At 54.7% G+C, this 21,598-nt stretch overlaps 8 protein-coding genes across 8 annotated transcripts, besides 3 other annotated features; all 8 read right to left on the bottom strand.

Annotated features, from left to right (window-relative positions):
- Window positions 1-878: 878 nt before the first annotated feature.
- Window positions 879-1,583, bottom strand: LPMP_303100 (hypothetical protein; the record flags this gene model as incomplete). Its single annotated transcript, XM_010703030.1, has 1 exon — window positions 879-1,583. The coding sequence occupies one exon, from the start codon at window positions 1,581-1,583 to the stop codon at window positions 879-881; it is 705 nt and encodes a 234-aa protein (XP_010701332.1).
- Window positions 1,584-3,541: 1,958 nt separating this feature from the next.
- On the bottom strand, window positions 3,542-4,180 carry LPMP_303110 (hypothetical protein; the record flags this gene model as incomplete). Its single annotated transcript, XM_010703031.1, has 1 exon — window positions 3,542-4,180. One exon carries the CDS (start codon window positions 4,178-4,180, stop codon window positions 3,542-3,544), a length of 639 nt encoding a protein of 212 aa, XP_010701333.1.
- Window positions 4,181-5,490: 1,310 nt separating this feature from the next.
- LPMP_303120 (hypothetical protein) lies at window positions 5,491-6,438 on the bottom strand (the record flags this gene model as incomplete). Its single annotated transcript, XM_010703032.1, has 1 exon — window positions 5,491-6,438. The coding sequence occupies one exon, from the start codon at window positions 6,436-6,438 to the stop codon at window positions 5,491-5,493; it is 948 nt and encodes a 315-aa protein (XP_010701334.1).
- Window positions 6,439-7,447: 1,009 nt separating this feature from the next.
- Window positions 7,448-7,931: a repeat region.
- Window positions 7,932-8,263: 332 nt separating this feature from the next.
- On the bottom strand, window positions 8,264-9,499 carry LPMP_303130 (hypothetical protein; the record flags this gene model as incomplete). Its single annotated transcript, XM_010703033.1, has 1 exon — window positions 8,264-9,499. The coding sequence occupies one exon, from the start codon at window positions 9,497-9,499 to the stop codon at window positions 8,264-8,266; it is 1,236 nt and encodes a 411-aa protein (XP_010701335.1).
- A 730-nt stretch (window positions 9,500-10,229) lies between these two features.
- Window positions 10,230-10,727: a repeat region.
- A 1,460-nt stretch (window positions 10,728-12,187) lies between these two features.
- Window positions 12,188-12,613, bottom strand: LPMP_303140 (hypothetical protein; the record flags this gene model as incomplete). Its single annotated transcript, XM_010703034.1, has 1 exon — window positions 12,188-12,613. The coding sequence occupies one exon, from the start codon at window positions 12,611-12,613 to the stop codon at window positions 12,188-12,190; it is 426 nt and encodes a 141-aa protein (XP_010701336.1).
- Window positions 12,614-14,090: 1,477 nt separating this feature from the next.
- Window positions 14,091-14,636: a repeat region.
- A 225-nt stretch (window positions 14,637-14,861) lies between these two features.
- Window positions 14,862-16,166, bottom strand: HMGR (3-hydroxy-3-methylglutaryl-CoA reductase, putative; the record flags this gene model as incomplete). The annotated part of the gene is made up of 1 exon (XM_010703035.1): window positions 14,862-16,166. The coding sequence occupies one exon, from the start codon at window positions 16,164-16,166 to the stop codon at window positions 14,862-14,864; it is 1,305 nt and encodes a 434-aa protein (XP_010701337.1).
- Window positions 16,167-17,781: 1,615 nt separating this feature from the next.
- Window positions 17,782-18,120, bottom strand: LPMP_303160 (ribosomal protein S26, putative; the record flags this gene model as incomplete). The annotated part of the gene is made up of 1 exon (XM_010703036.1): window positions 17,782-18,120. The coding sequence occupies one exon, from the start codon at window positions 18,118-18,120 to the stop codon at window positions 17,782-17,784; it is 339 nt and encodes a 112-aa protein (XP_010701338.1).
- A 615-nt stretch (window positions 18,121-18,735) lies between these two features.
- Window positions 18,736-21,381, bottom strand: LPMP_303170 (hypothetical protein; the record flags this gene model as incomplete). Its single annotated transcript, XM_010703037.1, has 1 exon — window positions 18,736-21,381. One exon carries the CDS (start codon window positions 21,379-21,381, stop codon window positions 18,736-18,738), a length of 2,646 nt encoding a protein of 881 aa, XP_010701339.1.
- Window positions 21,382-21,598: the final 217 nt, after the last annotated feature.

Below are 21,598 nucleotides of genomic sequence, written 5' to 3' on the forward strand. Positions count from 1 at the left end.
CTCGAGGAGGCTTGTCTCTCTTAGGCTCCGCCTCACTCCACAGATAACTCTGTTCCTGCGCGCACACAGACACAAACATGCACATCCTCGGGGCACGTGCTTCTCAGACCTAATGGCTTTGCCTACCGTGCGTGCTGGTTGTGAGAGCCCTGTGTGGGATTCGCATGAAAAGAGAGCATGAAAGACAGCGATACTCGACCATGCAACCAAAGAAACGCGTCCAACAATCCTCGAAAGGGAGAAAAGAGGCGGAAGCCCAACGAAAAGAAAGAGAAGGCGGAGAAAAAAAACACCGCACGCGCTTGTATGGAAGAGCGATGCCGCGTGTGCCTTCAAATCAAGCGGGGGATACACACGGAATCACACACCCCACGGCATTGGCAACAAGACACACACGCACGCCAAACGGAGAAAAAAAAGGCAAAATAAAATCCAGCGCGCAAAAGAACGCACCGGCTTACTGGCATAAGCATGTGCGCTCCGCATGTCGCCACGGCGCGCTGAGGATAAAAACCTTCGCGTGCATTGCCGGCTGTGTCCTTGCATCGCTGAATACACACACGCATATATATATATATATATACATACATACACCTCCCTCGAAAAACAAAGGATGCACAGCACATTACACATATAGAATGTATCACTTTCACTGCCACTCACACATGCGCCTAGGTGCCTCACCCGCACGCATCCAGCGTGTGGCAGCGGGTGGACTTCGAGGGTACGTGCGTGAAGGGGTGGGGGCTGGTGGCTGATGGAGGCATGCCAAGTTAGAGTTTTTCGCCGTCTTGCATGCGTGTATGTAATCCTTCATGAAGCCACAAGGGGGTGAGGAGAGAAGAGAGCAGAGACAGTGGAGGAGTGAAACCTCCCGCCTACGATAAAAAGAGAGCGCCACTCGCCTGCAGCTTCTTCAATGTCTCGACCTGCGCGTTGCGGCGGCGGGTCATCTCCGCGTCGCAGTAGTCGTACGACCAGTGACGGATCTCATCATCCCAGAGCATCATTGACGACAGCTTCGCCACTACGCTGTCGTACGGGTCGGGGGAGAGGGAGAAGATTGCCTTCGACCCGTAGTACTCCTTGCCGATGCTCGCCATGATGCGGCGCCACTGCTGACGGTTGGCGACATGATTAGGGTCGCGGAAGTACGCCGCGCTGATCAGCTGGCGCAGCATAATATGGTGATCTTGGCGGCTTATGGTAGCCTTCTTGGTCTCGCGAAGAATAAACTCGTTTAGTAGGTTCTGGCGAGCCGAAAGAATACTCTGCCGGTCGTGGCTGCGGTTGGCGCGACTGGGACCGTACCGAAGACGGTTGCACCGCTCTTCGCGCAGCCGCTCCCTTTCCTCGGCCAGTGTCTCCTCGTTCTCGCTGAGCTCCTCATCGAACCCAAAGAGCGCCCCGCCTCTCTTAATGTTGAAACTGTCGGAATACGGTGTGTACTGAGGGCCGAGAGAGCTCGTGGAGGCAGTGCTCTGCGATAACTGGTCGCACTGGTAAGACTCACTCGAGTCACTGGGATACAGGACGATGATGTCCATGCTGCCCTCTTCGTACACCATGAGTGACGCCGACATTTTCTTTCTTAAAATATGCTGGAGAGGGGTGTGAGAGCGGATAAAGCAGCTTTTGGACTTATGAGAGCGTGCTACGTATAAAGCTGTGAGCTGAGCGTTAATCGTAGTCTCTTCTTTTTGTTCGTCGTTGATGTCTCGCTGAGCTGTCGGGCTGAAATGAGCAGGGAGCACACACACACACACACACACACACACAGATGAATGAACGTAGGCACGTAATGTATGGGGTGTGGGGTTATGAAAAGACAGTGTGGGATTGGGGGACCACCGCGATGAACACGGAGAGCGAGTGAAGCAAGAGGTGTGGGACAGTGAGGGAAAAGGGGGTTGGAGGAAGGCGAAAAAAAAGGGGGCAGCGCTACTTAAGCGACGGTTGAGTTTTACGTCGTCCTAGGGTTGCGGAAAAAGAGAGAAGACGAAAAAGTGCACGCCGTATGCTGTGTTCACTCCGGAAAGCTACTGACAATGTATCTGGTGGACGCGTGGAGATCAGCGTGGGTGTGTACAAAGAGCGAAATGAAGAGCCAACACGCAGCGGCAGCGGTGGAGAGGCAAAGGGCAGTAGGGGAAGGAAGAGTCCAGAAAAGAGGGAAAGAGGCAGAGTCGCAGGCACAGAGAACGCGCCGCCACATGAGGATGAGGAATAAGAATGCACCGCTCCCTTGGTGAGGGGTAGGGCAGCAGAAATAGCCTAATGACCTAGCGCCCGCCCCACCGTTCAAGGGAGGCCGCTTGTCGCCCTACAGAAAGGATCTGGGCAGGCACAGGTGCTTCGTACATGCGCGCCGCGGAGAGCACACAGTGCGTCTCCCACACACAGGACCACAACCAGAGACATGCGCGTGCGGATACCATGACCAGTGCTATGTGCATGAGAGAAATAATACTGCGCCCTTCTCTATGCGTATTGCTGTTTACTGAGTTTCTCACGCGCACTCTTAGAGGTGCTTGGGTCACCAGCTTAAGAAAGCAAAAAAAAGGTCGAGTCATACAACGAGCAAAGCAAAGGAAAGCTGAATGAGGGACGCATTCACACACGTACAGCCAAGCACATCGGTACGCTACTGTCATCCGCTTTATTCGTGACATCCCTCTCTCTCTCTCATTTTTGTTGCTGCTCGACACGACAAGTGAAACAGAAGACAACACGCACGCACACACACACAATGCGGCTAACAAGAGAGTGAGACACCGGCGATGCTCCGTTGCCCACATAAACGCGCACACACGCGCGTACACGCTGGCAGTTGAGTAGAGGGGATACAGATGAAGGGCGCAAACAAAGACAGTCACTGCACCTATACGCACGCCGAAGAGGGTGTGCATCGCAAGTAGAAAGCGATAAAAAAGCATACGTCATCCTCGATAACTCAGCAGCGTGTGAGTGGCCATTGGGGGGAATTCAATGGGGAGCTCAAGAGGGGTCCCAAAGCGAGCCAGGGAAAGGAAGTACAGGGTTCGCACACACACACACACACACACACAACGCATCTGATTAAAGGAGAAAAGAGGGACGGCGGAAGAATGCGACTCACAAAACAGCCCGACGCTCGCCTGCACATCGGGGACCTACTTCAAGCATCAGACACAGCAACTCAGCGAACGAGAAGGAAATAAAAGCACTCAAAGAACACATTGTCAATAGAAGCCCAAACAGCATCACTTTCGCTGCTTTTTCTTCTTTCTCGTCGTGTTGAGGAAAACGTCTACCTACAGGGGGTCAAAGGGGAGGGGGGAGACACGCATGAGCATCGAAGTGATCACCGAGAATGACGGGCTAGCGATCTCCTCAACTCCGCCTCGTCTTCCGTTCAGCACGAGTCCCTTTTCCCCTTTGCCTTCGTCATGGGCACTACGAGAGAGAGACACAGGGAGATGGCAACTAGCTGTTGGTGGCAGTGCATGTGAGCGTAGATAAATGGGTGCATTACCTTCAGCTTACACCATCGCCAGGTCGTCTACTTGTTGGCCTTGCGCTGACGGAGCAGCGAGTCCACCTCGCTCTGCTTTACGCGGTACAGCACGTAGGGAAACAGCGCTGGAATTGCGCCTAGAAAGAGGTAGGCTGTCGATTCCTTAATGTAGCGCGCGTGCAGGCGCTCATAGCGGTCGCGTGTGAGAACAGAGATGAAGCCTCGGAAGCTCTCGTCGTCGACACCATCGCCGTAGTAATACGCCTCACTCTCGCGGATCATGTTACTGAGAGCCTTGCGGGACGTCGCAGCATTGCCCTGCTCAACGTTGTACGTCACCTCAGCGACGGAAACGGCGTAGTTACCCAGTGCACTGGGGGTCACTGTGTAGCGCAGCGTCTCTGACGCGCCGTAGGGAAGGGAGGCGATGAACTTGCTCTGCAGCGAGCCGTCCTCCAGATGGTCAGATATCTGCACATCGAAGGCAGGACTCTGGCCGTAGTTCGTCACTGTGACTGAAACCTCGAGGGAGGTGCCAAGGACGATGTCGTCGCTCGAGGTCGTCTTGGACACAAACACCAGCGGATGAGGATTCATCTCCACATCCTGCGTCACCTGCGAGCAGCACGTCGTCGCTACCAAGGCGACCAAGCACAGTGAGAGCACCACCCTGAGCGCGGACATTGTCAGAGTAAATAAATATATATATGTGTATATGGCGAGGGCTGCTCAAGCCTACGGAGGACGTAACAGGGAAGTAGAGATGCACTGCGACTGCCGACCACCCCGTGTGAAAGCGAATCAGAGACAAAAAAACAAAAAGCTGACACTCACGTAGTAAGATGATGAAAAGTCAAAGAAAGGTGCACGGTCGTGGTGGAAGGGAACGGGAGAGGCGAGTGCGACGTTTTCCGCGTCGACACACATGCGGAGAGAGACGGGGGAGATGGAGGAAGGGAGCAAAAAGCAAAACGAAGTGTAGAGGAAAGGAAGTGAAAGATGAGCACAGCACAGAGAGCAGCGCGCTATCTGGAAGCATAGTCGCGTAGCAAGGGGTAAACCGAAGCAGCAGTGCGGAGGGCAGTAGACTGTCGCGCCCCTACCCGTGTGCGTGTGTATGTGTGTGTTTCCTCCCTGTGGTCGTCAGCTGACCTTCGCGCCAAGTAGGTCACTGAGGTATCTAGCAACGGCACGTGCATGATAAGCACCATCGGCTCGCCACACCATCGCCTCATAGTTGCCTTTCCTCCATTGGGTAAGTACTTGTGGGAAGAATGAAGAGCTCATCTGGCCTTGACAGGCATTCGTCGAGTGAGGAATGGGTATTGAAGGAGGGAGAGAGGGGGAAAGCGCACTGAGTCTCTCTCCTTGGTGGCGTATCGAGGATGACCAAGATATCGAACGAGATGAAGGAAAAGTGTTTGGTGCGGAGAGAAAGTTGAGGGGGGAGGAATGGATGTCAGCAACACAGGTGCAATACACAGTTTCGCCACATTGTTGTGCATACTCAGCGACCCCTCATCTCTCTCTCTCCCATTGTGTTGGTCCCCTCACCGCCACCACCCCCTCTCTCCATAGCAGAGTATTCTGTTCCGATTTCAGCCCTCGTCTCTCTGTCCCCTCTCCTGGGCACAACTCGCTACACACATCACGAAACATTTATCGGTGAGAAGACATCAAAAAAAAAGAGGGACACGCAGTCCTCAAAGCCGTCGTCACCCCACACCGCGAACCCTCTTTTAGCCTCCCTTGCTCGATCTCTCCCCCTCACACCTGCAAGAGGGAAGACAAACACAAAAAAAAGGGGCCGTGAGAAAGCCCAACAGCGGCGTCGCAGCGGCATAGCAGTCTAACAAGCGTACATCTCGAAACATGGCAGACGGTTTGCTCCTGAACAGTAGAGAAGCGGACGTCACACCCGTCTCGCGAGCACCAACCCTTCTCCGTTCGCGCGCCTCACCGTATCCCAATCCCCGCCCCGCCCCGCCCCGTCTTCAAAACCGGAGGGACTCGAGGTCTTCGATGGTCATGTCGGAGAGCTCAACGTGATGTTCGAGCAGACGCTGACATACGCGCTTCGGTCCATGCAGTTTGCACAAGTGGCCAAAGGCATCACGGGCTGAAGAGGCGATCTTGCCAATGTCAACTAGATGCCCTACGCACCGTTCGACGTAAGACCAATCCCCCATCTCCACCGCGTACGCCAGCAACGGGGAGACGACATCGGCGTCCCCCAAGACCCGGGCGTGCTCGAGATGTTCGGAGAGTGTCTGCAAGCTGCAGCCGTCCTTTAGGATGAAAGGAAGCGCTTTGTTGTAGGGCACAGCGTTCTTTGGACAAAGCGAGATCATCCTCAGCACCTCCTCCCAGGTGCATTGAGCTATGAGCGGCCACAGACTGTTCAGGTCAGAACGGGTAACACGTGCGTGGCTGAGCATCTCCGCTGCCACGTCGGGCCGCTTCTCTGCGAGGGCGGCATGAAGGAGACTACATCGGCTGACAGTGGAGAAAGGCAAGTCGTCCACAAGGCGCGTGTGCCACTCCTTCCCCGCCCCCTTCAGCAGCACAGCACACGCCTCCGCCATGCCGATCTGCTGGGTGGTACCACTCACGCTGGCCCCTGATAGAGCATCGCTGATCATCTTACCATCGCCCTTGTTAAGCGCTTCCCAAAACAGAGACCACTCCACCTCCTCAGACTTGCGGCGCTGTAAGCTGGCGGAAAGGCGCAGCTTCTCATTAAAGCGTGCCTTCACATCCTCGACGCCGACGCCGGTGTAATGCATGACGGCCTTTAAGAGGTCAAACGTGTCTGCGGGTGGGGTGTGGTATGGGTGGCGCTGATAAATTTGAAGAGCACGCAGCCAGTTGCCAGACTCGAGGGAAGCGTGGAAGGACTGTGGCAGCGGCGCCGCCTTCCATATTCTCTCCTGGCCTCGCATAAGTAGATGAAGAAGCGCCGCCAAAAATGTGCGAGAGAAGCAGCCGAAGAAGATAAATGCAGGATAACGAGACAGTGTGGAGGCAAACACGCACCCACAGCTGCGTACGCACCTGCCTGCGGAGACGTGTGCAACGTGTGCCTTTCACCCACTCACCCACAGAGAGAGAGAGAGAGAGAGAAAGGAGGGCTGAAAGCGTAGGGAGCCGCGCTTCCCTTTGGGGGCACAGACCAAGCTTTGCTGTTGTGGCTCGCGTTGCGCTCTTGTTGCTGGAAAAACCGACGTGTGTGGCGCACGTGTCGCGGCGAGGCAGGCGCCAGCAACGGAAGCAAAAAAAAAAAGAGGAAAGGAGAGAGGTGTAATAGCCAGCGTGTATGAGAGAGTGACGAAGAATATTCCGCTGCAACCTTATGCCGACACATATGTGTCTGCCAGAAAGGAGAAGCGCCAAGAGGGGAAGTGCAGCATTGAAGGGGGGGATAGCATCTCGCCAACCGCCACCTGCCCCCCGCTCCCATCTCTTCACAATGCAGTCACCTGCCTCACGTGCATCGTATACGGCGGACCGCGAGACGGATTAAAGAAAGAGTAAGACCCGGCATTGTGAGGCCGTGCGAGTGCGTCAAAAAGCAGCCGGCCTCAGCGAGGGGTGGGGGACACACGCTTGAGCACGAAGGGCCACGCGGGAATGGGAAGAGAAAAAGGTAACGGGAGAGAGAGTAAGTTGCCGAGACACTCGCTTTTCATGTTGGCCGCACTGGTCCAGGGCGAGGGAAGAGAGTGGGTGGCATTTGCGCTTTCTTGTGTGGGTGGGTGGGTGCACTACGTGGAGACGTAAGATGGGGAGAGGAGTCAAAGACGAAATAGCAAACTGAAAGGAAAGTAAAGAGTACAACGACGAGTTGAGCACCATGACCACCATATAGTACATACAGGGAGGGAAGAAAAGCGGTCGGAGAAAACACGCACAGGCGCACAGCTAAAAGAGTTTTGGCTTCGTCTTGTTCTGAACGTGCTCACACCACATCACGAACCACTCAGCAAAGATCGGTATACAAGCACACTTCACCTATACCTCTGGGTTGCACTGCAGTCATACCCGGGTCGTCTAGGACAAACCATTCTGCCATCGAGTCGCGCCATGCGCCCAGCAGGCTTCTTCGATCCTTCCCCGTCCCTTCTTCGCACATATGCTGTGCAATTGACGTCAGACAAATCTGGCAGCACCGCACACCTCGATCCAAGCGGATCGCGATCAGGGTCCTGTTCAAGGGCGGAGGCGGCGGCGCCTATTGTGCAGGTTACAGGGGATGTCGCCCTGGCGCTGGAGACAGGTGAACTGGTCCGTAGTCAATACCGCGGTCACCAGTGCCTTTGCTATTTCCGATTCAGAAAGCCTGTCGGCTTTGTCGTTGTGTCCCAGTTCACAATGACCAAAGACAAACTGAATCGAGAGGCACAGGCGGGGCGTCAGTAATGCCAGGATTGGTGCCTCCATACGTCGCAACACACAAGGGAGAAAGCAACCTACAAAAAAAAACACTACACACTTCAACGAAGGTGCATTGGTAACAAGTCTACGGGGGCTGCACCGCAACAACGGCAAGAACGACAACAGCAGCAGCACTGTATGTACATGTGAAATGGGACTATCTGCTGCCCATACTTTACTCATTCTCACATCCCACCTCACCTTCATGCTTCTTCATAGCGACACAAGAGGAGAAAAAAGGGGGGGGGAAGAGCAAACCAGAGCGGGGCTGGACAAGTCCAGCAGCAGACGACTACGACGATGACACAGACACAAAAAGCTTAGACATATCCGTTAGCTTTCCCGAAGTGCAGCGCTGGCAGTTTTGATCTGAGGCAAAAACTGAATCTTCTCCTCGTCCCGCATGGCGCGCACAGGGGCATAGGAGCCTAGCTTGGGTAGATGCTCTGCCAAGAGCTGGGCGCGAGCACGTCGGATGTACTCTTGGATCTGCTCCTCTCGCTTGCGGTCCTGCTCCTCCACTTTTCGTTCTAGCTCTTTCTCCTGCTCCTTGAGGAGCCGGCGTTCCTCCAGGCGCTGTTGCACCTCGGCGATGTGCTGCCGCTTGAGCTGTGCTTGCTTTTGGCGGTTGAGCTGTTGCATCTTCGCCTCGGAAGCCAACTGTTCCATTGCCAACTGCCGGAAGCGCATCTCATCGGCCAGCTGTGCCTCCTTGGCAAGACGGCGCTGATCAATGAGCTGCTGGTTTTCGCGTGTCACGGCGGCTGCCATGCGTTCTCGACTCGCCTTCTCTGCCGCGATAAGCATCTGCTCCTTGGTGAGTCGCTCCTCCTCGTAGTACTCCTGAAGCAGCATCTCCAGCTCACGCTTCTTGGTCTCCTCCTCGACGATGCGGCGGCCCTGCTCTTCCAAAACGCGGGCCTTGACAGCGTCCCGCTCGCGCGCCACCTTGGCGTCCATCTCGCGTCTACGAGCCTGCTCATCGAGGTACGCGCGAATCGCTGCCTCTTCTTTGGCCTCACGATCCTGCTCCGCCTTCTTCATAGCAGCGCGGAGGCGGCAGAACTCATCCTGCTCCTCCATAAGCTGACGCTGCCGGTCTCGACGAGCGAGGGTTTCGAGAAAGTCCTGCTCTTGCACTCGAGCCACTACGGCGTCTACGGCGATGCGTTCCTGTTCGCGCTGCTTCGCTTCCTCCGTGGCGGCCAAGCGATGCTGGCGGATTATCTCTAGCTGCGCTGCCTGATGGCGTCGGAAGCGCTCCATGTCCTCTTGACGCTTCTTCTCCTCTTCCACTTTGGCAAGTCGATCCTTCTCCGCGAGATACTCCATGTACCTCCGTTGTTCCTCCGCCTCCAACGCCTTGGCGGCGGTGCGGTCCGTCACCTGCTCTGCACGACTCTTACGGAGATAGGCGTACTTTAGCTGGGCCTCTAGCGACCGTACCTCCGGGTAGTCACGTACCAGCTGCAGCATCTTCGCATCCTTGACCTCGAGCCGCTGCTGTTCAGCCAGCTCCGCAGCCAGGGCCTCGTCGGTGGCAGCCGCCTTCAGCTTGGCCGATCGCATGGCAGCAAAGTTCTCCTCCTCTTTCTGTCGAGCAAGCTCCGCCTGCATCGCTTTGTAGCGGTTTACGCGGCGCAGCCGCTCCGCTCGTGACTCGCTAGAGCTCATTCTGAGTCACTATACGCTTCTTCTGTTGGAGAGGTGCACCAGGCCAGGCGGATACGTTCCACGTGTCTGGATCGAGGAAAAGAGATTGAAAAGTGTATATGAGCAGGGGGAGAGAAATAGTGCAATCGTACTGAAAACTTTGCTTGATTCTTCTATGCTGGTAGCGGGGGGAGGTGGGGGCGCACGTTGAAAACAAAAGGGCCCGTTAAAGCTTCCGTGCGTACTGCGGTTGTCCTCTGTACGTCTCTCCGCCCGTGGCCATGGCAGAAGGAAACAGCCAAGAGGGAACCGTGGGAGAACGAATCGGGGGTGTTGATGAACCACGTGTTCACGCTCTGGAAATACTTAAAAAAGGTACAGAAAGGCCGTAGAGTGGAAACAGAATTAGAAAGCGTGATTCAATGCGAGACACATACAAACGCTTCGGATACCCTTTCTTTCTCAAAAATGAGGTCGTTGTGTACACAGCGCAACAGACACGCTGAATCCGCTTAGCAGGTTGCCCATAAGTAATGAGCGTCGCTGCCGCCTCGATAGGCACACACTGCCGGCGTAGCAGCGCGCAGTGAACAATAGAAAGCGCAGGAAGGAAAGTCACCAGAATGCGCAGCGGTTGTAGTTGTTATTTTCGGCTTGTCAATTCATTCATACACAGTGGTTCAAACGCCCACTCCAGTCCGGCCTGTCAGAGGCCCATCGCGGGGCGCGAGTCAGTCGTACACACGCGCTACAGCAGTGCGCCGACGCAGTCATCTCAGCACGGCCCCGGTGCCTCCCTCGCAGCGGCTCAGTCCCCCACCCCACCCCAGTGGGCAGTGAGGCACGGGGGGAGGGATACGCTCGAGCCACGCTCACACGGTGCCCCTCGCATGGGTGCCCCCCAAGCGTGTTCGCTGCCGCAGGTCTCTTCGACGCATCGCCATCCACGACCTGCCCACCGGCATCAGCAGCGGTGAAGCTCTCTGCCCTTCCCCCACCCACCCCCACGGACTAGGAGCCTGACCCTGTCACCACCAGAGGTGGCTCGGCATGCAGCAGGGATAGGGGCTGCGGGGCCTCCCCAGAGACAGTGGGGCACTGGACCCTGGCATACCTCGCTGAGGTATGCCCCCTGACAGCAGGGAGCGTGCAGCGATGGAGGAAACACAAAAATGTTAGCAGCTAAAAATAGCCAAGTACGTTGGGCGTGAAAGAAAAAGGACCCGGAGACGGAGGAAGAGCCTGTAGCCAGTGAGGAGAAATGCCGTAACATGATAAGAAAGAGACAGGACTTACAGACGAGCCAATGTATTAGCCGTCACAGGCACGGCCTCCGGCACAACCTGACGAAGAAGTGAAGAAGTCGAATGGGAAACACATAAGTACACATCGGTTGTCCAACGATGAGCGCTGCTCATAGAGTCCATGTTCCAACTCCCACCTCTGCAGCCCACTGCAGCACCGGACGATGGTGAACATGGGACACAATAGTGGCCATAGAAGCTCCCAAGCCCCTCTCACACCGACACAAAGTTTCTGTTCGCTCTCAGGACTCTACTACTCACACATCGACAGTAAGCAAGTAGCGTTCGCCTGTTTTCTCCTTGTTTCGTTGTGTTTATGTATATATGTGGGGGAGGGGGGTATGTATGTGTGTGGGGGTGTGTTTGGGGGTGTGCGAATGAATGATGCCTTATATCCTTCCCGTTTTCACATTTTGTAAGAACTGTAGGCGGTGAGCGTTCAACGAGCAAATGAGAAAAAAAAAATAAAGGATAAGGAAGTCAGGGATGAAAGAGAGGAGTAGTGATAGTAGGGATGAAGGCAAAGCACACGCACAAAACAGAAATGTGGAGAAGATGAAAACGCGGTCATAAAGCGCAAACAAAAGCTTGAAAAGAAAAAGACATGATGGCGGTGGGAGGAGAGGGGCCCTGGGGGAGGAGGGCACACTCAAGCAGATGCGAGAAAGGGAGTGGGGAACGGCAGTAGACCTGAATGTGGCGTTCTAGGAGCGTGACGATAGGCAAGACGCCGAGTTTTTGGCACCCATACACGCACGCCAACACAAACGCATCTACTTTTAGTTGCAGGCATGGTGTATTTCTTCCTGTGCAATTCGGTCGAAAGCAAATGAGAAAAGACGGTGTTGTGAGCTACAGGAACACAGAGAGCTGGCACGCACACAGCGACCACAAATGCGAGCAGGCATACGGAGACACACAGGAAAAAGTGTCGCAGATATACACAGATAGAAACAGAGGAGGAGCGACTGCTTTTCGACAGCGGCAACACCAAAAAGTGAAGGAATGAAGCAAAAGCAAATTCAAAGGCCAAGATAGAGTTCTGGGTAGTCACAGACCACACTCGACAAGCCCACACCCACCTCAAACCACGCAGCGCATACACACACACATTTCCCTTCCCTCCCCCCTCCGCACTTAAGCCGGGTCACACAAGAGAATCGATGCCCATGGTGAAACTTAGACGAGTGAAAGGCAGGAGAGAGTGGCAGAAAAGGAAAGAGAGAGCCACAGGAGAGGATAGTCTCCATCAATGTCGTGCGTAGATTCCTCTTTCGTCGTCCTTCGCCCTTCCACCGTGTTAGTAACCCGGAGTGTGGTACTCGAGGATTATGTCGCTCTCAGAAGGCGGCGGTTGCACCCCAAGGCGTTGGTAATTGCTATCAAACTCGTCCAATGTAAGCAAGCGAGGTTGCCGTTTCTCCTCTGCTGCCTTCATAAACTCCAGTCCAACTTGATGGCCGTAAACGGAGACGGCAGGGCTATTCTTGGAGTAGAGAACAATCATCGGCAAGTTGCGACACGTCTGGTAGTGACAGTGCAACGCTGCTACAGCCGTATCGGCGTCATCGACGGTGCCGTATGTCACCTCCGCGTAGCGGTGTGGGCCTTCGCCGAAGAGTTCCACGTGGTGAACGGTACCGTACGCGGAGAAGAGCCGCTCTAGGTATTGCGCATTTGCGATGGATGATATGTTTGACACGAACAGAATAGCCTTGCGGTTCATTCTCGTCAAAGAACAGGGGAAAGGGAGGTTGTTGATCTTTTTTTTTTAATGCCCACTATTGACACACGTCTCTGCATACGTGTGGGTGGGGGTGTACTACGGTAATATTGCAGAGAGAGCGCGAGTGATGTGTGCAGTCAACGTTCCGCCTACTGGTGATCGCCGTGGGTATGTATGGATGTCACGGCTAATCTCGAGAGGGCGCAAGACAGCACCGCTGGATTCTTGCACGGTCGATATGGGCGTGCGCAAAAGTTACGGGTTGAACTGCTGTTTCAATGTAGGGCAGAATTGTTAAACATGGGAAGGTAAAAAAAAAAAAAAAACGGGCCGAGAGATGGGAAAGTGGTAGGCAAAAATGTAAACCCGCGGCGAAGTGCAAACAGAGTGCCGAGAAGAGGAGAGAAAGTTGAAGAAGAAAAGAGGAAGCGATTACGTCACGGGCCTGACCGCGCGCGCACACACGGAAGCCGGAGAGTATAAAAGCGGTAGAGTATGTTTCAGAGACATCTCCGACAGGAGAGAGGGCGCCTTCCTTTTCGGTAGAGAAAGCACCAGTTGAATACGTTGCCGTTTGATGAAGAGCCCTGCCTCCACAGAGACAACTGTGTGTACATGGACAATGGTGACGTTATGCTTCATGTGTAAGCTTGTCAACCCTTGCCAGGGCTGCTTGAGCAGCACGCCGTTATGCACCTCGTCCTTTTAAGGGAGAAGAAAAGAGTGAGAGAGACATAAAGAGAGCTTTCGAGAGAGAACCCATGTTGTCACTCTGCCCAGTGTGGCGAAATGTGTTTGGTGCGCATATAAGAAAAATCAGTTTTGCACACGTTCGCTTTTGAATGCAACCCTAGTCACACGCCTGACACACAGCCACTCTCACCGATCCCTTGAAACCTTTGCTCGCCGCATCCACCAAAAGGAGTCCAATGTGTGTATCTACAAGGCGAGGGAAAAAGACACAGCTGATCGATCACTTCTTCAAAAGGAGAAAATGAAAAAGGAAATGAAGACAGTGCCCCAAAGTAGTGTAGGTGTTGGTGAGAACGCACCATGTGCTATGCACTTGCTGACGCACTTGAACTGCTAGTGCTGGTTCAGCCTACGCCTTTCGATAAGTCGTTTATGATAAGCGTCATGCTTTCTCTCTCCCTCTCTCTTGTTTTCCCCTCCATTGATTTGTTTGTGCCTCATTAGTCGTACTGAGGCAAGCCGAAAAAAAAAAGGAGTCCGCTGTCCCAGACTACTCGCAGCGCCAAAGAGATTCAAAGGCGCATTTACCCGCAGCACACCTCCAAACAGAAAGCGCCACAAACAGGAGCGCTTACACAGGAAGAAGGCGTAAACGGAGAACAACGCCGTAGAGACAAGGCAGGTCAAAGCGAATACATAAGAGCAGTAAGACGGAGGGTGACGGCTGTATCGCATACCCGGCGTGAACACAACTGCGAAGCTCATGCGATATTCGTTGAAGGTATCTGTTCTGTCATAGAAGAGCGGTTGAACTCTTCAGTCCGGCCTGTCAGAGGCCCATCGCGGGGCGCGAGGCAGTCGTACACACGCGCTACAGCAGTGCGCCGACGCAGCCATCTCAGCACGGCCCCGGCCCCGAACTCTGCCCACCCGCCCCCGCCTCGCCGGCCGCCTCACAGCCGCGCCCGTTATCCAGGCGGCCACCCGGTGCCTCCCTCGCAGCGGCTCAGTCCCCCACCCCACCCCAGTGGGCAGTGAGGCACGGGGGGAGGGATACGCTCGAGCCACGCTCACACGGTGCCCCTCGCATGGGTGCCCCCCAAGCGTGTTCGCTGCCGCAGGTCTCTTCGACGCATCGCCATCCACGACCTGCCCACCGGCATCAGCAGCGGTGAAGCTCTCTGCCCTCCTCCCACCCACCCCCACGGACTAGGAGCCTGACCCTGTCACCACCAGAGGTGGCTCGGCATGCAGCAGGGATAGGGGCTGCGGGGCCTCCCCAGATACAGTGGGGCACTGGACCCTGGCATACCTCGCTGACTTGTTCCCCGTTATAATGACCCTACTGTTGCTAATGAAAAGCAAAAAGCGCACACATCGAACGCCCAGAGAGACAAGGGCATATACACACAGATATATATACGTACAGTTGTACAACTGCAGCGTCACGCAAGGAATGTATACAGCCGCCAGAGCCTTCACATAGCATACAAAGGGGCACTGGCATCAACATCCCGACTCGGCCAAGGCAGCACCGCAACTTCTGTGCACCATCTTACTGACTCGAGGGCTTTCGATTCAGCTTCATGTGGGCACTCAGCAAGTGACCAGCGGCAAGGCCGGCCATGAGGGACAGCTCCCCGCAAATGACTGCGCCTGCAACGACGCGTGCAATCTGGCGGGAATTGGCACCCGGGTCTTCTTTGTTAGCTCCCGCGCACCCCATCAGCTCCAGCATGGCGCTCTGCGACGACAGGCCTGTGCCACCGCCAACGGCGCCAACCTCGATACTCGGCATCGTCAGGCTGATCATGAGATCCTCACCCACCTTGTCAATCGTCGTCATACACGTTGCGGACTCCACTACCTGCGCGGGGTCTTGACCAGTTGCGATGTAGAGCGCGGCCACGATGTTGGCGGCATGTGCGTTGAAACCGCCGATGGACCCAGCAAGTGCAGAGCCGCGCAGGTTCTTTGTCACATTCAGCGACACAACGCTGTCAACGGTGCACTTGAGAACGCCTTCGACCACACAACGCTTGATGACGGCCTCCGCCACAACCGACTTTCCGCGTCCCTCCACCCAGTTCACTGCGGACGGCTTCTTGTCAGTGCAAAAGTTACCCGACAAAGCCAGCACCCTCATGGAGGGAATGTGCTGCTGCAACACCCGCAGCGCCTTGTCGCAGCCCTTCGTGATCATGTTCATGCCCATCGCATCCCCAGTAAAGGCAGAGAAGCGCATATGCACCTGACGACCCGCCATGGCACACTTGATGCTCTGCAGCTTTCCAAAGCGGGTAGTCGACTCGAAGGCCTCCTTTAGCATGTCGAACCGCTCCTCACAGAACTTGACCAAGGCGATGGCCTCGTCGAAGGAGCTTACCTCCACTACGGGGGCACGCGTCATGCCTTCCTTCAGTACTGCCGTCCGGCAGCCACCGCTCAGGTTGATGGCACGCGCGCCACGGTGCGTACTCGCGACCAGTGCACCCTCCGTCGTCGCCATCGGTAGTCCCACCTCCTTTCCATCCAACAGCAGCGGACCAGCCAATCCCACCGGTACTGGAACATAGCCGAGAATGTTTTCGCAGCTCTGGCCCACAACGTTGCCCCAGTCGTAGTTCTTGTAAGGCATCCTCTCCAACGGATGTGTGGCAGCAGAGGATGGGCACATCTTTTTCTTGACAATATCACGACGTATGGCGATGGCGCGGTCGTAGTCGGGGGCAAGTGCCTGTTCAAGACCGTAAAATGCAATCTTCTTATCCTCCACCTGTTTCATGATCTCTGCATCGGACATGGATGCCCAGTTCCCACCCTTGGCGGCGGAGCAGGCAAGCAGGATAGAGCGACGCATAGCTGTGAAAGAGGAGACGAGTAATGTGGTGTGCCAAGGCAACGCCTACAGGGAAAGTGGTATGAGAAAAGTAAGGGAAGGAACCAGGTCAACAATGGACAAGGTAACTCCACGGCTCGTGAATTTGACGTCGCAGCTGAGGTGTATCTGGTACAATACAGCACACCCCAAAGGGAAGTGGCGAAAAAAAAAACGAACGCAAAAATAAGAGGGGAAACAGAAGAGAGATGTCAAACCGAAGAGCGATATCGAGAACTGGTGTTGGCGACAAATATTATGAGGATTCACTCCCTTATGCGTGTTGGTTTATGCTATTGTGAATGGGGGAAGCTGAGAAAGAGGGTGGACGCCTCGAATTCAACCAGATGCAGTTCACTCGTCGCTTCGTCAACGTCACTATGACAGACACATTGGAGAGAGAGAGAGAGAGACGCACTCACAGATGAAACGAAAAGAAACTAATGAGGAACGTAGAGGAACGGAGCGCGTAAAGAGGCTATACGAAAGAGAAAAATACAGGCCTGTAGATGTGTTTGGAAGGCGGGGTGAAGAGGAGACGTGTGCACTCTTGAATAAGGTGGTGCTGGCCTTAATTTGGGGGAGGGAGGTGGGCCGTGTATGTATTTGTGTGTGTGGGTGAGTGGGTGGGTGTGTGGGTGTCAACACAACAGTAGCGAAGTGTTCAAGGAGATGTATGCAGAGAGAGGCGAAAGCCAACAGTGGTGAAAGAGACGAAAGAGGGGGAAGACAAGCGACGGGAGAAAAGAAAACCAAGTGAGAAATGGCGGCAGGAGGAGTCAGGTAGGGAGAAAAGGGGATAAAGGTGCAGCACGAGAAGAGGAAATGTATGAGGAAAAGTACTCAATGGGGCAAAGAACAATGGCACTATTGACGTTTATATTTTCCCGTTTTGCTAGTCTGGAGAGTGAAGAAGGGATGTGATGATACGAACAATGTAATTCTGTGCGCGTGGGTGTGTAGGGGGAGGGGGGGTTGTGATCATGCACGAAGCGGTACCATTGCACACTCGCGAGTGGGGGCATGTCACGCGGCAGCCATGTGTGTGGGTGTGTATGTGTGTTGTTTTTGCCACATAAAGGAAGTATTTGATGAAGGGGAGAAAATCGAAGAATGTTAACAACAAAGTGAAGCATGCAACAATTTAAGATCGAGAAGCCCGACTGCAGACAAGTAGCAGAGAGGGATCGCCGACGAGCGATGCGGGGGGAGCACAGTCTTGCGCACGCCAGTAATACGCAGAAAAGAGACGCAAAAAACGGCGATATGCGAAACTTATTGACGGTGACATGTGCCCTTTACACATCAGTTGTGTTACTGCCACAGGAAGCGATGGCAGCCATACGAAGGGCACCCGTTTGTGTGTGGGTGGGTGTTGCTGTACAGTTGAGACGGGGTGCCCAGCCTGTCGCCTGCATTCCACCCCCACGCGCCCGAAACTTCACCTAGGCAAGCCAGAGAACCCCTATGTACTGAAGCCCAGCTTCAATTCTTTGTTTAGTTCACTTTTTTTCCAAGAGAAACTCAAAGTAGCAAAATCAACTTGGTAAGAGCGCTATATGTGACTCCATCATCCTTGCCTCCCCGCGCAGCTTTTTTACTTCTTGCCGACGGGGCGGAACGGCACCTTCTTCGTGTAGCGTGTCTTGCGACTCTCGACAGGGCGGGCGCGCACAGTGCGGCTGTGGATGGCGCACGCAATGCAGAAGCGCTGCTTCATGTACAGCTTCGGCATCGGGAAGTTCGCACCGTACACCGGGGACGCCTCTGCCACATCGCGGGCGGAAGCGGCATCCAGCATGCGGCGCACCACAAAGCGACCGACAGCCTTATCCTTCGGAGTCAGACGACCGCAGTTGAAGCAGTGGACTGGCTTGACGCGACCGCGGCTGTGCGGGGGCTTCGAACGTCCGTGGTTGCGGCGCTTGGTCGTCATGATAAAGTCACACACAGTTCTCTGTGAGTGTGGTTACGAAGGGGGTAGGGGGAGATGGAGTCATTATGTGTTGAAAGCGTGTTGGTTTGTGTGGAATGGAAGGAGAGGCGATAATGCGGAAGCGTGTGAATCAAGAACACAGAAGAGAGACAGGAAGAGGAGACATCATGAGGAATGTGAAAGAGGTGCTGCGGAAGGGAAGTCACAGTAGTAACCATTAAATGTGCCGGCGCCTCAGGCAGACGAGTCACGTGTGTGCGCTTTTTCGGCAGGCAGCGCAGAGAAAAACTCGACTGGCTTTCGTTCCAAAGCTGGAGAAAAGCGATGTCGCCGCCTCACAGAGAAGGCCCTGAGAGGAAGGCTCAAGTCGCACAAGGAGACCAAGCATACAAAAGTGGCTAAGAGCAAGAAGAGTAACCAAGCAAGCAAAGGTAAAATACAACCACTGGAAGCACACCAGAGAACACCATAACGATCAGGATAAAAAGGAGCTGAGCGTTAGATAGAGGAAGGTGCGGTGCACTCTGCAAGTGGCACGTTTTTTTTTCCTGGCTTGTTCCTGCTTGAACGCAGTTGCTTGAGGTTGGGAGAGATGTTCGTGCGTGCAGAGGAGTCTTACAGAGATGGTGGCTGCTGATGCGTAGGAGTCGTCATTACCCCAGCTGTGCCGCCGTCACTTAAGTATCGTATTTTCGTCGAGGGAAACTGAACGCGCTGCCGTTGTGGCGCCTTTTGGATCGCTGCCGTGTCCTGAGGCTCACTGTGCTGAGACACTGCCACCGCTGGGGGTGAGGCGGGGACTACCAGAGGCGGCGGCAACGCGGCCGACGGCTCTGGAATGTCGGCTTCTACCACCCCAGGTGCTACCGGAGTTGTTGACTCCATCAGCACTGGCGTTGCTGTCGTGATCGAGGTAGCCATCTCCGTCGAAACAGGCAGGCGATGGTGCACTGCTGGGCTCAGTAATACCTTGGTTCCCATTGTCTCCGGGGAAAGCAAAGGACCTTTGCTCGACGTGGCATAGGGGAACGGTGGACGGAGCGGTGGCATGCGAGTGCGTTCATTGTACACGCTTGCTCGCACCCATGCTGCAACAGCCACACGCTCGTCTCGCGCCAGCTGCGCTTCCTTTGCGGCCTCCAGCTTCTGGAAGCTGAAGGGATCAAACTCTGCCCCAGACTCAGCAGCCCGCATCATTGCCTCCAGGCACGGCTGGCTGATTGGTGCGGCACCGCAGAAGTGAATGAGGCGAGAAAGACGCTGATACACCCCACCAACCTTGACAGTATGCTCCTCTTGCACCGCTTCAAGCTGGGTCGAGAGGATGTTGATGTCATGAAGAGCTCCTGTCAACGAAGCTTGGAGTGACTCTATCTGAGCGGTGAAATTGCGCTCATCTGCCTCGCTCGCAGCCCAGTTCGCTTGCGCACGCACCTGCAACGCCGCTGACTCCGCCTTGCATCGCTGCGCGTTCACCGCCATGTCGTGCGCAATCGCATCGCCTTCGTTGGCAGCGTCCGCAAGACCCTCCTCCACGCCCTGTGCCATGCCTTGCTCGTAGGCTTCCGCCGCAACCCTCTCCTTTGCTTCTCCATACTGCCGATCACGCGAGGCCAACTCCTCAATGAGGTCCTGTTTGAGCTGCCGTAACTCAATCGCCGCCTGCTCTCGCTCCTGTTGGATAAGTTGAGCGTAGTGCACGCTATCGCTCTCCGTCTTTGCTCTGATCTGCTGCGTCAGTGACTCCTTGAGTTGCACATCGTCCTGAAAACGGCGCAGCTCCTCCTGCAGGGATACCAACTTTGACTCCAGTAGCTTGCGCCTGGCTACCTCTTCACTGTAGTTCTCCTGGAGCGTCCGCAGCTTCTCCTCGTTAACCTCGTGGTCGTTGACAGAGACGCTCAGGCGTACCCTCTCCTCCTTCAAGCGTACATCATTCGCGCGAAGAACATTATTGAGTGCGTGGAGGTGTCGGCTCAAGTCCCCCACCTCACCATCGAGTCGAACAATACTCGCCTGTGTGTCAGCAAGCTGCCGATCTAGCTCAATGCGCTCACCGGCACTGTCATCAAGAGCTGCCTTCGCCTCCTCGCCCAAAATTTTCGTCGTCTGAAGAAATTTGGCGAGCCGAGACTCTAACTCTCGATTTCGTGACTCTGTTTCGCCAATGACCGCTCTCTTGTCTTCCAATGCGTTTTTCTTGGCCTCGCTCTCGGCAAGAAGGTGCTCAATGGAGTACTCAATTTGTGCGCTTGTCAAGCTCCGTGTTCCAGAGTGGCGCTCCTGACGTTTCAGGTCAGCACAAAGGCTGTCCAGCTCGCGCCGGGTGTCACGCAGCTGCTCGGTGAGAGTAAACACCTGATCACGCAGCCTGTCCACCAGCAAAAACTGCTCCTTGCTGAAGCCGCTTGCCACCGTCGCCGAGTGTCCATCTACGAAGCCGGAGTAAGCGGCAAGAGGCTGCGCCAGCGAGCCTGTAGCTATCCCACCATCACCCTCTGTCAAAAGCAGCTGACTTTTCTCATTGGCGCCTCTGTGAGACTGGTATCTTAACGAGGATTGCTGATCCTTTCGGCGAACAATTTCAACATAAAAGCACATATTGACGTTCGGGCCGCGCCCGCGCTTTGCCCTGACAGGGACCACAATGAGACGCTGTCCACCTTCTTTCATACCGACCGTCAATCCCTCGAAACCTCGCATAGTTGACGTCACACATTGATGACTAGCCGGTGCTGTGAACTTAACAACATCCTCGCTCTCTTTCTCGAGCAAGCTGCCAAGACGCGGTAGTCCGTCGCTAGAGTCGTTAGACTGCACCACCCATGCACGGTAGAAGGCCTTGACGAGATTGCCGACAAAGATCTGCCTGTTCTCTTTGCCTTTGACAACATCACAGGAAAGAATACTGTCCGTCGGTTCACCGGCCGAGCCAAACATAGCGACCACAACCTGCGCACAGAACTCAATGGCGGCATCCTCTGCGGCAAACTGCAAAGACCAGTAATGGCTTTTCTCATCACGAAATGTGATGTACGCGCCGTCACGAGCAATATGAGCGCCCGCATCATTGCTCGGCAACACAGTCGCAGTACAGATGTATTTGTTGTCACGATAACAAGCAAGCTTGAAAGTTATATCGTTCGCCTTGCTTCCTATGAGCGCGCAGCTCACCGGCCCATACTCGTCATAAGTCCCAGCAGACTCGGAAAATGAGTATAAAACTGCATTCACTACACACGTGAAGTCCACTGCCGACATGGGCTCGTGCACAATATCTAGAGAAAACAAACAGAAAATAAGCAGGGCAAAGAGAAACAAATGCAGGAAGAGATAGGAAGCGAAGATAAAGTCAACTAGGAGATACTTAGGAGCACGAGTCACGGCAATTCTTTCATCTGAAAGCACTCATAATAGTCTGTAATGTGATATCACAAAGAGAGTTTGATAACAGCCGTAAGAAAAAGCCGGCCATGTC

Source organism: Leishmania panamensis (assembly GCF_000755165.1).
Source record: "Leishmania panamensis strain MHOM/PA/94/PSC-1 chromosome 30 sequence".
NCBI classification, from domain to species: domain Eukaryota; phylum Euglenozoa; class Kinetoplastea; order Trypanosomatida; family Trypanosomatidae; genus Leishmania; species Leishmania panamensis.